The sequence below is a fragment of the Perca fluviatilis genome, chromosome 16 (assembly GCF_010015445.1).
Source record: "Perca fluviatilis chromosome 16, GENO_Pfluv_1.0, whole genome shotgun sequence".
Lineage (NCBI taxonomy): Eukaryota > Metazoa > Chordata > Actinopteri > Perciformes > Percidae > Perca > Perca fluviatilis.
The window spans coordinates 28,206,736-28,223,097 of record NC_053127.1 but is presented as its reverse complement, the minus strand read 5'-3'; the positions used below and the strand labels follow the sequence as shown (position 1 = coordinate 28,223,097).

At 42.7% G+C, this 16,362-nt stretch overlaps 2 protein-coding genes across 4 annotated transcripts in view; both read left to right on the top strand.

Moving 5' to 3' along the window:
- The window catches only part of srrm3 (serine/arginine repetitive matrix 3), a 94,173-nt gene extending 90,036 nt beyond the window's left edge, over window positions 1-4,137 (top strand). For 2 of the 3 annotated variants that reach the window (XM_039826551.1, XM_039776633.1), the window contains exons 12-14: window positions 243-494; window positions 1,067-1,192; window positions 3,442-3,703. In XM_039826551.1, coding sequence (XP_039682485.1) covers window positions 243-494; window positions 1,067-1,192; window positions 3,442-3,703 — 640 coding nt within the window. Of the gene's footprint in view, window positions 1-242; window positions 495-1,066; window positions 1,193-3,441 lie in introns of all 3 variants that reach the window. The other variant, XM_039826550.1, reaches the window with a different exon arrangement.
- Window positions 4,138-10,978: 6,841 nt separating this feature from the next.
- hspb1 (heat shock protein, alpha-crystallin-related, 1) lies at window positions 10,979-15,435 on the top strand. Its single transcript, XM_039826546.1, has 3 exons — window positions 10,979-11,547; window positions 13,993-14,056; window positions 14,677-15,435. Exons 1-3 carry the CDS (start codon window positions 11,145-11,147, stop codon window positions 14,831-14,833), a joined length of 624 nt encoding a protein of 207 aa, XP_039682480.1. The 5' UTR covers window positions 10,979-11,144; the 3' UTR covers window positions 14,834-15,435.
- Window positions 15,436-16,362: the final 927 nt, after the last annotated feature.

Sequence of the window (16,362 nt, the reverse complement as noted above, 5' to 3'; positions counted from 1 at the left end):
GAAGCGGAGTAGAAGTAGAAAGTGGCACAAAAAGAAAAATCTCAAGTAAAGTACCTCAAATTTGTACTTAAGTACAGTACTTGAGTAACTGTACTTAGTTGCATCCCATCACTGGTAAGCACAAAGACTTCCATTTGGCTCTAGCTGTAGGACTTTATGTAGCAGACATCTTTCCACTTTGCCTTTGCCATTGAGGGAGAATTATTTGACATTTGCCGTATTATACCCCCCAATTTCCCCAGGACAAAAGGCGGTCACTCTTCCAAGCGTCACCACCGCTCCAGTCGGGGTCAGGCACACCACCGGAGCCCGTCGGCATCTCCAGGACGCCACCCGCACACGTCGGGCAAGAAGAAAGAGGAGTCCCGGAGCAAAGCCAACCTCCGGCAGCGCAGCAGCTCCTGGAGCAGCGGGCGCTCATCCTCGCGCTCCGCCTCCAGAGACAGAGGCCCCAGCAAAGCCAAGTCCCCACACAACAGGCAGAACAACTCCAGGTGATACCACATTCACGGTCACACTAGTCTATATCCATGACGTTCCACTTCCTGGATTGTTCCCGTGCCGCCGGAATTCCTGCCGGATGTCTTTTATTTCGGCCGGATGTCCATTACCTTCTAGTTTATTCTAAACTCTGGTGGATTTCTGAGGACTATGGTTAACTGCTCCTCAGATCTCTGCAGGGTAAATCCAGACAGCTAGCTAGACTATCTGTCCAATCTGAGTTTTCTCTCGCACGACTAAAACAACTTTTGAACGTACACACGTTCCACCAAAACAAGTTCCTTCCCAAGGCTGTTTTGCAGAGGCGTCAATGCTCTCTTCGGCGCCTAGTGGCTCCCAAGACAATTGTGATTGGTTTAAAGAAATGCCAATAAACCAGAGCACGTTTATGTCCCATCCAGGAATGCTGTGTGGGCTAGCCAGACCCTCCTCCGCAGCGCTGTGGAGGAAAGTCTGGCAATGCGACACTACTGTCAAACTATTCTTTAAGCTTGTAGTTGGACTGGGATCTTGTGTGGTTTGTTGTTGTTGCTGTTGTTCTGATGGTGTTCTGTTTGTCGTGCAGAGAGAAGGACAGCCCTAACCGCTCCGACACCGACAGCCGAGCTCGCCGCCGCTCACGCAGCTACTCGCCCATTCGCAAGAGGAGAAGAGATTCACCCAGCTTCATGGAGGCTCGCAGGATCACCAGGTAACACAGCTGTCCAGCATCATAAACCTCCTGCTAAAAGTTATCTCTTTGCCGATATTTTGAAAGGTTTCTATTAGATCATACCCACATTAGATCATACATTACAACGTTTCTACTGTGTGGACTCTCTCCAGCACAGCACAGACTAATACAGCTTCCATGAGACGGTTTGTGTTGAATTCTATCTTCAGCTATTATAGGTCTGGAATTAACAGCACTTTATCATGACATACTTTCGCCAGAGGTATGTTACACTCAATCTGTACATTTCCCATCATTTTACTGCACTCCAATCATGCTGGGGCAAACATCGCTCTTTTATAGCTGCAAATTACAACAGTGCAAACATGCAAAAGGGATACAATTAGGGAATTTGTTCCAGATGGATTTCTGCAAAGAGCAGGACTGTCCTTTACTTCCATATCTTTGAGTGACTGTCAAGTCTAACATTGGAGAATACTAATTCTACATAAAAACCGATGAAATGTTTTGTTTTAGGATTAACATATACTTTATTGATCCCGCAAGGAGAAATAAAAATTGTTTCACTCTGTTGTTAGTTATTATAAACAGGCCTGAAATACACACACTCTCAATGGCACCTTGGCAGTGCCCAGGAGGTGACCTGGCACCTTTCCAGCTACCAGTCCACACTCTGTACTCGGTACTCACAGGGATTTGAACTGGCAACCCTCCGGTTCCCAAGCAAAGTCCCTATGGACTGAGCTACTGCCACACCATCAATCAACACCACCCTCTAAAACAGTTTGAACAAAAACTAAGCATTACAACCTACGTAAATGAAACTTGTATCAGACTGCGTATGTTTTAGCCAGCTGTACCTAATAAACTGGTAACTGAGTGTACATAGGATAGGAATAAGGGCATAACATTGATACATAAATTAATTAATTTCATAAAGGTCTACAGAAATCTATATTGATTTATTGGGTTTGTACTGTTTGTTTGTATAGCATTGTTTGTTCCATTCATTATTCTATAATTATGGTATTGTTTGTTCCATTAAATATCAATCAATGAATTGCTTGATAACCATTTACAAGGCTCCTCAATACTGGGAGCAGCTGATGAAAATATATTTGAATTACAGTTAACATATCAATAAAACTTGTTATCAAATCTTATCACAAAAGTACATGTATTTTGATAGCTTCTTATTCATCATTTGATCTTTTCACAAAGGAACTCCTTTAGGCTTGTTGCACTTGAATCATAGTTTTTAGTTAGTTATAAGAACATAGAGAGAAAACTCCCACATCCCTGTGAAAAGTGTTCCTCTGGTGGAAAGAAATGACTCTCCATGTCACCTCTCTACCCTCTCATGTAAGTGTTAATGGACATATGTGAAATGTGTGTACCTTGTCATCTTTCACTTCAGTCCTTAAGGTCCTGACGCTGAGAGACAACGGGATGCTGCTGAACTGAGCTGCTGCAGGCTAGTTACCCTGGTAACAGTTGCCGTGCAGCAGGATCCGACTGGTCCGACTCCTGAAGCTCGGCTGAACAGCAAACCATCAGTGCTCCCCTGAGTAAACCTGGCCTCCTCCTGTTTTTATTTTTCTGTCCCCTTCCTGCTCCTTCATCTCAGAAACTCACACCAACTCTAAAGCTACACCCCTCTGCGGTTATGCACTAATGTTGTAACACAGGGATACAGAGATTAAAATGCTATCAAGGTTTACTTTGGTGGATATCTCTCTATTGCACAGGCTTTGGATTCCCGTGGCAGATACAGAAGACAAAGCTTAGGCTAAGTTATCTACATGCCGCTGAAATGACAAGGTGAAAAAACACCTTGTAGATGCAGGGATACCTTGATAGTGTTTATCTCTCCCCACACTGTTGACTGTTGATTTCTCTGGGTGTTGGCCTCCACTGAGAAGAAGAGTTTTTTTTTGGAAACTAACACCTCATTACCTTACAGGAAGCACTTCCAGGGTGGCTATTAACAATGCAATCTAAGCTTAAGCTTTAAACTAACAACATGCATTTGTGTGATTAAACAGCTTGGACTTTTTCAACCCATATAGCTGCTCTTTTTCAGATCCTGTACTGATCATACATATACCACTTATGTAACCTAACACTGATTTGCTCTCAACCAACTAAATATAGTCTTACTACATCATGTGTTTTACATTAGTGTCAGACAAAGGCCTGACCATGACACTTACTCGTCAAACTTGTCCGATGTCAACCGTTAACACTCCATCCCCTCCTTTCCCCAGTGCTCGGAAGCGGCCGATCCCGTACTACCGTCCCAGTCCTTCGTCATCCAGCTTGGACAGCAGCCCGTCGCGGTCTAGTCGCAGCCGTAGCCGCAGCTACAGCAGCTACAGCCGCAGCAGAAGCCACAGCCGAAGCCACAACCGGAGCCTCAGCAGAAGCCGGAGCCGCAGCCAGAGCCGGAGCTGGAGCCGCAGCAAGAGTCGCTCCCGCAGCCACCACAGTTACTACAGCCGCAGCAGCTACGACAGCCCCGGCTTCTGAGTGCAACACGCACAGCATGGAAGGGAAATGAAAAGAAACAGAGAAGAAGTCCTGTTAAATTTACTGTGCTCTGATTCACTCATTACGTATCTTTAACAAAGCTCTCCACAGTGCCCACACTGCTGTACAGCCCAGGGTCCAAGCTCCCCGACCCTAGACCTTCATCTCTTTCTGACAACGAGCCTGGGTCAAAGAGGATCATTTTTTATTTATTTTATTTTTATTTTGACATAGCACATTACTATAAAATTGGCTGTCACTGTTCATAACTTCACGTAAACAAGGTATTAAAAGAAAATGGGTTACCACATTGTCAAAAGTTTATTTGGTAAAGCCCAAAGAACAAATCTCGATGTATGTTAGCACTTTCTTTCTCTTCTTCCACAACGCAACCAAAAATGAATTAATTAAAAACAATATGCTATATAAATATTAATATAAAATATAAATATATATATATATATATATACATACATATATATATATATATATATATGTATGTATGTATGTATGTGTATATATATATATATATATATATGTATATGTATATGTATGTGTATATGTATGTATGTATGTATAGATATCCTAACAATAGGAGCTGAGTAGGAGACAAAAAGAGGACACATCAACTGCTTACTGTTTTTTCAGAAAATCTGACTTTTTAATCACCCCCTCATCGAAGCACAGAGATCAACAAGAGTTAGAACAAAAGAGAAGTCGGCGAATGAAATATGGAGCAAAAAAGGAAAAGGGAACTTTTTTATGATAAAAAAATTGTATAGGTTTGTCTGTATAGATGTAAACTTTCTTAAGTTCTGGCTTTGTAAACTATGCACTGTATATTCCATCCAGTTTGAGGAGGTTTGTTTAGCATGATGCATCAGGAGAGACTTGCTGCTGGAAGGAGAGTACCTGGCCCAAATGAAAGGTGCCAGGGTGATCTGTGCTGCCCACTGGCCTATACAGTATGTCAGCCATCACCAGAGGGAGGGAGGGAGGGAGGGGGGGACTATTTATTATGTACTTTTACTCTTCCCTGTTTAAATTATTATGTTGATTCTGCTAATCCTGACTTTATGTGCGAGAGTGCGCTTGTTTGCGAGAGTGCGTGTGTGTGTGTGCGTGTACCTCCTCTGCAATGAGGTGATTATTTATGTGTACACCACTGTAGCCTGCACCTAAGGCTGCTGGATGGTACTGTACAGGAAAACTGTCTGCAAAAATGTCTCCATGCACACATTTGTGTTGACCACAGCTATTTATTACACTGTATTTATTTCTTTATTTATTGGGTTATTTATTATTTAATTTATTGATCATTCTGAGCATCATGAGCTGTAAAGCAGTTGGATCATGCTTTGAAGATGAGATTGCTGCAAATGTATTCCCATTTGAATATGTACCGTATATGTCCATGTTTTACATAAAATCTGTCTGTTATCGTGGCGATGGCTTGCAGTCGCTATCAGATCAGTGACCAGGGTGAAGATTCACTGCTGTGTGTTTAGAATGTTCTGATTGTAGCCAGTGGAACGGAGTCTGCGCCCACAGTTACTCCCACATATGCCACCATGGCACCCCTGGCCTATCGTAGTGGCTCATTCTAATGCAAGCCATTGTGGTTCTGCTGCCTGTATTGAGTAGCGAACCAAACCATTATTCTCCTCTACTGTAATGTTTCCAGCCACCACGTGTTTTAATCCCTTGTATAATGGGCCGCAACATGTTTCTGTCAGAGGTCCCCTGGTTACCAGCTTCAGGAGGAGGATTTATGTGATGTAATCTAGCACAGCAGAGACACCAGCAGACTCTGTAATGCCTCCTCTGTCTACAGATTCAGTAGTACGGTTAATAAACTGGCGACACAATCAGGGATCACCCTAAGTCTTCCTTACCATTCGTCTGGCCTCATGTCACTCACACAGTGTTGCATTCCCAGTGTAACCAGACTTAACCCGACTATGATACTCTGCAAACCTGTTAATTTATTCCAAGTATAGCATTGCCCCTTTGGTTCTACAAGTCATTCTTTGTGGTGTACAATACCTACCAATAAACAGAATCTAATGGGGAAATAACTATACTCTCGTGTTCTTTTTCTATCTAACCCTGTAACGCCAATTGTATCATGTTTGATACACGACTTTCTGCGACTTCTGTCATCCACATAGTCTATATCCTTGACATTCCACTTCTGGGATTGCTCCGGTGCCGCACGAAAAAAAAAGTCCATCCCGGAATGCTACGTGGAGTAGCCAGACCCTCTTCCGCTCCGGAGGGTGTAGCTGGTCTGGCAAAGGGAGACTAGGCTTGTTCGAGATGAGCCAGATCTGCGCAGAATCGATTGCCGCCCAATGCATGCCGGTTAGATTTGTGTCCAACTTGATCCCGACTTGCTCTGACGTCACACACACGATAACCTCACAGATTTAGTCCCTCTCACTACTAAACCTCACCATCAGCCACATAACATGTGGTTTGTACAGAATATGCCTTTAAATCAAACAAAGAGCAGTTAAAATCCCTCCAATTCAAAATCAATAAAATGTTTATATAAACGTCATCATGTTGAGTCTATTCGGAACCAATGGACCTTTTTCACAGCAGACATTTTGACTTGTCATAGTAGGAAAAGCACAGCTGAAATTGATAACCTTAATGATGGCTCAATTCCATCAAGTGTCCCAGTAAGCTGTTTCAGTGAGTCAGGATTCACAATACCAGGGCCTCTCCTAAGTGGAATGCAGCCATCATTAATGATTTTGAATACACCTGTGCTTTTCCTACTATGTCATCTATGTCAACATGGCTGCCGTGAAATAGGTCTATCAGCTCAGCTGAGATCAGCTGAGAGGCAGGCGTTTTCCAGAATGTCCCGAGTTGCCTGGGTCTTGCCAAGGGGGTAAGCTTTGCTTCAGAACTCGAACCTCCTATGGCGCCATTTTGATGCTACAAAGCGATCATCTCCCGTTAGCATTCCACTGACTGACATTCATTTTGACGTCACTTGACAGCGAATAACTTAATATCTGAAGCGTTTAAAGACTCTATTTGTCCACTGTTTAGTTCTAAAGAAACACGACAATGTATAAAAGGCTCCATTACCCTGTACCTCACGTTATGGCTCCGTAGCAGATGTTTTTGTAAAAATAGGCTAACGTTTGTGTCACATAGTAGAGGAATTACCGTATAGTACAGGAGAAGCTCGCAGGCAGTTTTGACTTACATTAGCTGTTTAGGTTTAATTGCTAAGGTTAACTAGCATTTTAGTTAGCAATAATTAGCCTGTGCCCATGTTATCTCCTTACATATACCTACGCTCTCCGTCTCTGCAAGATTGGGAATGATTGAGATTTCTCTTGGCACAGCTACCAGAAGACTTACAACTTTCAGATACGTTGCTCACGTCACATTTACGTTGTCTCTGTCAGTTGGAGGCTGCGCAGTAATGCTCAGCGCTCACCGGAAAAGTGCTTCTAATATCCTTCACTGGTCTCCGTCCAGAGCAACGGGATCTGTTGGCCCATTCTTATATACTGTCTATGGGTCTTGCAGTCGGTGAAAAGCATAGGTGAAAAGCAACTGCGCTGCCTGCGTCTCAAACCTGCGGCCGCCTCTAGCGAGGTTATCATTGCCCACGAGTGCATGACGTCAGAGCAAGTCGGGATCAAGCTTTTCTTTAACTGTTGTGGTGTAATTGGTAGCGATGCTGTAATGCTATGTGGAGAGGAATCCGCTGACACTGTTTCTTGACTATAAAGGTTTATTTACATCGAAGAAATCAGCATCAATTTATAAGCTCTGCAGAGCTCGGAGAGGACCTGTTTTCCCAATTCTCCAGTGGTCCTCTGTCTTTCTTTGTTTGAACATGGTATATATTCTATAACATGTGTAACATAGATGGGGGAGGAAACAATACTTTGACCAATGGCTACAAGCCAACTGGCCTTATTTTGGAGGGGCCATTGATAATGCATCACAGATGTTTTCTAGAGAGGTGTCTTCTGAAAGTAGAGTAAAGTTCATACGAGGTCTCCTGTCGAATCTTAGATACCAGTCCTAAATGTTCAGATAAAGCTCGAATACATGTTATATAGAATGATCAGATAAAATAGGATGAAAATACACCTCACTGTCTATCATGGGATCAAGTCGGACACAAATCTAACCGGCATGCGATCGCCGGTGATCGATTCTGCGCAGACCTGGCTCTCCTGTTGTTTGTTACCTGATAGCCCACATGGTGGACTATCCATGCACTACATGCAGTAACGTTCCTTGAATATAAAATCAAAGATGGTGTCCCTCATTCACCGACCTGCATGTGGATGTTTTGCATGGAATAACATTTATATTGTAACTAATACTTGTGAATATGTAGGCCCTACTGGATTGAAGCAATTTATAATTACTTTATATTTTGTTGGTGTTGTGCCGAAAACATAGCCTAGAAATCTAGACGCACCCTACCGGCAGCAAATTTCATTTGTCTAGGCACTCTACGTTGGAAAACCAAACCCTGGTCAGGCCAATCACATCATGTATAGAGTCGGTGGGCGGGGCTTATGGCTGCTGCTGGGAACAGCGGTCTTCTGGAAGACTTGGAGTTCAGCTTTTCTTTGAGAAAAGAACAAAGAACGGCACAGAAATCATTATTAAAAAAGGAAGATGTGTTTTACTGACCGGATACTGCAAAAGTTTAATCTATCAACTAGCTTCGCTACCTTCTTCGTTGCTTTGCCTGGTTGTAGCGCTATCCTATCACGTGCAGAGGGAATTTGAATGACAACCGTTTCTGCCACCCCTCGGATTGAGCCCTGTCCCAACATCTTGATGTGGGTCTGGCTTGAAATACGACTGCACGCCGCTAGAGGGCAATGTTGGTCATGTTGGTGACTAAGTCAGTTTATCCTGATGTCCATACCAAAATGTATGTCTTGCTTTCACTCTACAGTAGTGGACACCTGATCAGTTTGTCAATGTGAATTCATAGAAAGGCAATTGTTTTGGCATGATTACAATGTCAGTTCTTTTAGCTAAGAAACGCATTATATCTTTTATTAACCTACATTTAATTTATCAGCATTGAAGAAATACTCGTAAGTAATGATATCTATTTATTGCAAATGATGTGATAATTGCATATTGAATATTGCACGATTCAATATGCAGTGCTTACGTATTATGTTATTTTTCCTAGGTGTGATGGATGCATGGGATAATTGCCATAAATGACTGGCGTATCAAATAAGATAGATAAAATCTATCATATAGGCTATGCAAAATATTTTTTTGAAATATGCTTTTATTTTGACAAAAGGTCCAAAACAATTCTTCAATTTAATAAAGATTCTGGCTAATTATTTGATAGTTCAGGCTTTACAGGCTAACCTCAGTGCAGTGATATGATATCATGCAGGCATTATGCATTTTATTTCCCAACAGATGGCACTGATGAGAACATTCCAGTACTTGATACTCAAGACTGACAACTTGGGCTAGAATGTTCTCCAGCTCTGCCCAGCTATTGTAACCTCCAGTCAAACCAAGACTGAGTCATGGAGGATCAGGATTGGTCTATTTGAGGGACTGTGTACTTATCAACACCATCTACTTCTGCTGTGATATACAGTAAAAGATTAATCACACATATATATGTGTGATTAATCTTTTTGACCAGGCTAGTTATAACAGATTTTTTGCTCAGTCCATATATATATATATATATATATATACACACACAATTAAACAAACAAATAAATTACCTCAAAAGCAAAACATCCATTGAAACTGAGTGTCCCATTCGATGACAATATCCCCCACTTTCATTTCCCTTGAGACAGACCGCTATGGAAGTTGAGTTACAACCAGCTAACATGGTTGCAGCAGAAAGAGCCACAGCTACTTCTTGACATGGCCACTCTTTGCTGTCCATCTGTATATGTATAACTTGTATAATTGTTGTAATGGCTACACATCTTCTACTATTTTGTACATAGAGGGGGAAGATACATACAGTTACACACCCCTGTTGGACTTCCTGGCCAACAAGCTCCAACAGTAGCAGGGTCCAACTCTTGTCCAGAAGAGAGAGGCGATAAGATCCCCACGCATCAGATGCGTCACTTCCTTTAGGGTCCCCAGAGGTGAGAAGCCTAATTTTCTTTTCTTCCACAAAAGAATTAAAGCAAAAGGCCTATACTTTTCCTGTTAATTCAACTCCTTCCTCACAATGAAAGGGAAACGATACTGTAACTTCTGTGTAAAAATATTCTCAGTGAAATAAAAACGCAGGAAAGACACACACAGGGAAATGTTTACATTGTGCAGATATAACTTTCTCTCCAGTCTTTTCTTAAGACGTTTGTAACTAACAGTATTTAACCATTAGCAAAGTCCAGAAAACTAGTCAGCTAATGTGTTAGCTAGCTCTATTTCTATCCTGAGCAGAAAGGAGTTCAACCATTCTGTTTTTTGATGACTTTCAGACTTTATTTATGAATTTTTTTTAAAGGCAAAATGAGTTAAGGCACACAGTTCAGAGGTTATGGTATATTAGAATCTGTTTCACATGGTTCCAACAAGCTAATATCACCTGCACTTTATGTAACAACCTAGGTGTATTTTTGCGGGTAATTTAGCATAGTATTAATTTCAAACCTAAAATACAAGAAGTTATTTTTCTTAAAAAATTGTTTTTCTTTACATTAAAGTCTTTCGACTGCTTATGGAAGTGATGTATCTCACTTGTGGGGGCCCTACTGTACTCTCTTCCCATTGGGTTGCAGACTTGGGGTCCCCACATAGACGGGGTCGCCATACGTGAGGACTGCAGCTTTGTGTCAGACTTGTAACTGAAAATGGAGCAAACTGAAAGAAGCAAAAGCTAAAATGTTGTATTGAAATGGGGAACTCTTGTATGTTGGGTGTGTGCGTGTCCATTTTCATCCATGTCACAAACTGTTATACAACTGTGTATTTATAGCATGGCCCGTTGAGTACTGTACTGTATATCACATCATTACATATAAAGAGCCATGTTACAAATAGCATGTTAGTCTTATCTAAGTCTGGGCTTGTATGTGTACAGCAGGCCTGGTTGACTCCCAGAATGGGGATGGGGGGTGGGGGACGGGGGGTTTACACACAGTAGGAGGTTTTAACAGTGCAGCTGGGAGGGCCTATCTTTTGGATTCCATTCCAGTGCTACGTCTGCCACAAATAGATATTCGAGTTCCTTCCATAAACTTGTTGGGGGTATGAGCTGGAAGGGGCTTGAGTCAGAAGGGAGGGCTCTGTTGACAGGGGTGGTGGTGTCAGTGTGTATAAAAGCTCACAGCTGAGAGCCAGACAGCACTTTGGAAAAAGATTTTAGCGAGGCCAAAGGGCTCTTCACTTGCAGCCAGCAGCTCCACTCCTCCGCCGCCTAAACACAGAAGCCATGACTGAGAGACGTATTCCTTTCACCCTGCTCCGCACCCCGAGCTGGGACCCATTCCGTGACTGGCACCATCGCATCTTTGACCAGGCCTTCGGCATGCCAGCCCAGCCCGAGGACTTCACCACATTCCCCAGCACCCACTGGCCGGGGTACATGCGGCCCTCCATGATGACACCGGACATGAGCCTCATGGGCCAAATGAGCCCCATGATGCCCCACGCTCCCCTGATGTACCCAGCCCCCATGATGGCCCAGCAGGCCCGTGCCCTGTCCCGCCAGATGAGCAGCGGCGTGTCTGAGATCAAGCAGACCCAAGACAGCTGGAAGGTGTCCCTGGATGTCAACCACTTCTCACCTGAAGAGCTTGTGGTGAAGACCAAGGACGGTGTGGTGGAAATCACTGGTGAGCACTCATTTCTCCTTCACTCATCCCCTGTTTGTACTGTACTGTTACCTAGTGCATGAATACTCAAGAAGCGCAGTATTTTCCTAACTTTGTTAGACTAAAAACCTGGGGTGCTGAAGGTAATATCCTGTAAGGAAGAGCCAACCTTTGATTGGACCAACAGCAAAGTAATAACATCTAACGTGCTTATATATAGGACAGATGCATAGATAACAGAATGTCTCACTTGGTGTCCTTAGGTTTGTCTCTTCACTGCATAATAGACATTGCTACAGTACTGGGGAGAAAAAGACACAAGATAAAAAGGCAGGAAACATTTTTGCTCGGTCAAGCACAGGGCAGATGCATAGCTGCATAGTTACACAATATCCTGAGACAATATACTGAGTTCCAGCACACTGGAGGGCGCGGGCTTTTGGCTGCACGCCTGCTAGATGCAAAACAACACACAATTCAACATGTGGGTGTTGACTTTTGCAGCAGCTCTCAGATGAACACAGTGCAGAAGCTGTTTTCTTAAATAGCCGGTTTCACTTCTGGCCATGAAATGTTTTCATTGTCTGTCCATTCTTGTGAAGGACCAAAGCAAAAGGTGCAAACCTGAAGAAGTGTGTATGTGGAATGGATCATATAAAAGCTTAGCCCTTTGAGGCCTTAAGCTCCCCTTTTCTTTTGAGTCAGTTTCAGCCTCTCTGTCTGCCATTTCACAAAGAATCATGCTCTTAGAGTAGGGGATTCAGCCGTGACTCACCCAGTGTGTCTGCTACTTTAAAAGGACTGCTGGATCTTGTCCAGTTCCAGGGTCCCGGGCCGGGCTATAGCCTATATCTCCCTGTTGGGAGACTGTGCATAGTCATGAACAGATAAACAAAGCTCCAAATGGAATTTGCCACCTCATGTTTCTCAGTGTAGAGTTTTTCTTTGATGCATACTCAGAACTAGTGACCCTTCATGTGGTAGTTGACAAAGTGCAGACCGCTTCCAGCCACACTCATGCCAGCAGTGTCTTCCTGTTGAAAAGAGGACAGCTCCCTGAGGAAAGCAACCTTCATCAGTCCGTTGTCAAAACAAACATATTACTGTATCTAGAGATAGAATGAAGGGCAATGTTTCAACATCACAGCCAGCCATTATGAGACTGACAGATCCTGATGAATAAAGATTGGTGAGGATCTTCTGTGACTAGTATGGCTGTGGCTACGTGGGGGAGCAGCTGCACAAGATAAAAATACCACCACAAAGCCTGCACAAGCACAAAATAGCACCGTCATTGTCCTATTAGCATGCATGACAAATACACATACAGTGTAGTACTAGATAAATAAATATGTCATGGCGTTTTGAGAAATACACATTCACTTTCTTGGCCAGAGTGTGATGAGAATAATGATACCACTCATGTGTGCAGTAAATATGAAGCTAACACCAGGAGACAGTTGTATATACCCCACCCAAGACACAAAATAATAATGAATGTAAAGCTAGACCAGGAATTTAGCTTCTAAATCTAACAAAATCTGCCTATAGTACCAGCACCTCTATGTGTAGTTTTTAGACATTAAACAAAATATAACGTGTCAATTAGTGAGTTTCAGAGGTGCTGGTAGACAGATTTTGTTACCTTCAGTAGTCTTTGTGCTAAGCTAACCGGTGGCTAGCTTCATATTTAGCGTACAGACAGGAGAGTGGTATTGCTCTTCTCAACTAACTCTAGGCACGAAAGTGAATACTGGCGTTGTGTCAAAGTCCGTTCCCCTGTGAATATGTGTTTCCCCTTACCTAAATCTAAACCAAACCGCATCTATCACACCAACCAATTAATAATTACATTTCTGCTATGCCTAACCCAAGCCCTAACCTCAACTACGGAGGGCCGGAGCTACGGAAAAACACCATTAGTGAAGGAAACACTATTCGAAGTGGTAACAGACTTGGACCTGTTAGAATATTACCTTAAATGTAGAACTATTCTTCTAAGTATCTGCATTTTGGCTTTGTATCTGACATGCAGTATATAAAAACCATGGAGATTGGTAGATCAAATATGAAATAAGAAAAACATGCTATAGCAGCAACAGCACAGATGTAATTTATTAAATAAATCATGGATGCATTCCATTTAGGTGTACCAATTCCAGAGTCCTGGTATTGTGCATGTTTACTCAATGGAATGGTTTTTGTGACATACTTAAACTGAGTCATAATCAATTATATTAGTTACACCTGTGATGTTACTGCTATGAGAAGACAATGCGAGAAAGAGCAAGTTTAAGCGAGTTATAGATTATAGTTAATATTCATTTTACAAAGGCATACGAGATGTCTCCTTGCAGAATTGGTGCACCACAATACATTCTTTTAGTTCTAACTCTTAAAAGTGAATGTATATCTTTCAGATTAGTGCCACATTTAGGTAAAAGTATTTTGTCTGTGTCCTTATAGGCAAACATGAGGAAAGGAAGGACGAGCATGGTTTTGTGTCCAGAACCTTCACCAGGAAATACACGTAAGTAGCTGAATGTTTTAAAGTTCATTATCAGAGAATAAGCTTGTGGAATAAAATCACTTTTTATACGTTTGTAGGCCAGTTGATTAAAGGAAGCCACTGTCCATGCAACATGTCGACATCTTGCTTCAAAACTACCAGATTTCTCATTAAAAATGGGTTTGTTGTGGCTGCTTTGCAGTTCATTTTCACGGAGGAAATGCATTTTTTAGGCTGGGTCCAGATTGCTGTGATTATCTTATGATGTTTTCGCTACTGTGAGTCTCTTTAGTTTTGGTTTGGTCCAGCCTATAGAGGGCTGGCTGCTCCTGATCGCTGAATTTCATGCTCTGAAAAGCAGCAGCAGCAGCAGCAGTAGTTTCCACCTCCTAGCGATCATCCCATCTCTGGCTTAGTTTATAGCTTCATAGGACTCTGCTGCCATCCAGGGGCCACAACACACACTGAGTAGACAAACTGAGCTGAGCTGGTCTTGGATCTGCTTTTACCCAAGAGTGACTCAGGCATTCATGTTTTAGTCAGTTGTTGTTTAAGTAGTGGCAAACTGGAGCTCTTTGTAGATTTACTGGAGTTATTTCTTAGACGTTTAAACTAATTGTGTTTTATTGCCACCGCTTCAGCCTCCCCTCCACAGCCAACGTTGAGAAGGTGTCCTCCACCCTGTCTCCTGAGGGGCTGCTGACCGTGGAGGCTCCTTTGATCAGACCGGCCATTGAGTGCTCAGAGACCACGATACCTGTCAACGTGGACAACAAAGGTGGCGTGGTGAAGAAGTAGGAAGAAAAGCAGCGCGGTGTCTCCCCCCCCCCGCCCCCCCCCCCCCCACACACACACACACACACACACACACACACACATATTCAACTACGCACTTTATGCCTACAAACTGCTTCTAGAAAGATGAAGAAGCAGCTGATCGCTCTTCCTAAAGCAGGCTGGTTCACATGCCAAAGAGAGGAAAGCAAGGGATTGCCCTTGCTCTTCTCTTTCCCCCTCCATCTCTGGTAATGAGCCAACCCCAGCTGAGTGCACTGTGTAAACACATCTGCAGTAGTGCCATATGCCTGCTCTTTCTGCCATAATTACACTCTTCATTTGAATGTAGAAAATCTGAGCTTAGCCCCGCTCACAGCTTTCTTTCTCTCTCTCTCTCTCCCTCACTAACACAAACATACACCTTTCTCATTTCTATTCATGCAGCCTGTACTGACACCCTAAAGGCAACAGTAAAGCGGACTGTAATAGCAGGGAAATTAAAGAACAAAGGTCCAAGGAGAGAATGTAAGCGTAAACACTGTGGGACTGGACTGGAAATAGACTGGTTGTATCTGTTGTAGCTATTCAGTCATGCAAATACAGAATAAAGAACAAACAACAGATTCAGTCTCTTCTTTTTTTGAAGTAACAAACTGTTTATATGCATGCTGGTGCCATGATCATGGAAGTGGCATCCTGAAGCAGCTACTGTACTGTGAGCTGCGTGTGTTCCAAGTCTGGAAACAGGAAGATAATAAGTAAATGGAAATGCTAAGCATCTTAAAGGCAGGGTTGGTAACTCTTTCCAATATACACTTTTTCATATATAGTTTGAAATGGTCTTTACACCGCAGCAATAAATAACTTATAGGCTCTAAATGAGGAGCGAAAAAGATCTGTCATCTGTAGCTGCTGTAATCCTGTAAAAACACCCACCAATCACTGCCTCGCGGTCTGCTTTGAAAGAACCAATGAAATGCCTCCTTGTCCCGCTGCGCATACTCTACCCCTCCCGTGTACGAGCCTAAGCTCAATGTGCGTCATTGCCGCCGGAGTTACTGCAAATCTACAGGAGAATGGAGTAGTCATGTTTGTTTTAAACATTCGGTATGTTAATATTAGGTGTTTGCTTACCGGAGAATGAAACATGAAGTGAAATTGCAGTCCTCTCTCAGCTCTGTTCTGAAGCAGCGACACGACACTCATGCATGTATGTGTGTCGGTTGGAGTCCTGAGGAGATGCTACTATTAAATCTTGCTAGCTTTTCGACATTACCAACATTACCAACCCTGCCTTTAGTGTTCTGGTATCTCATGCTAAATTATTCATCTGATGGTCATCTATGCAGAATTGTAGTCGTGTTTAAAAGATTTCTTAAACAAAGTGTCCTTTAATTACAGCGCCCCGGTCAGGCCAACCAGTATGATATTAACAGTAAAAAAGAGTTCATATCATAATATTAATTACATGCCAACCATAACATTGAATTAAATTCATTAGACAGGACTCATTCAGTGCAGAAAGGATGTACAGTGTCATTCTGACACTG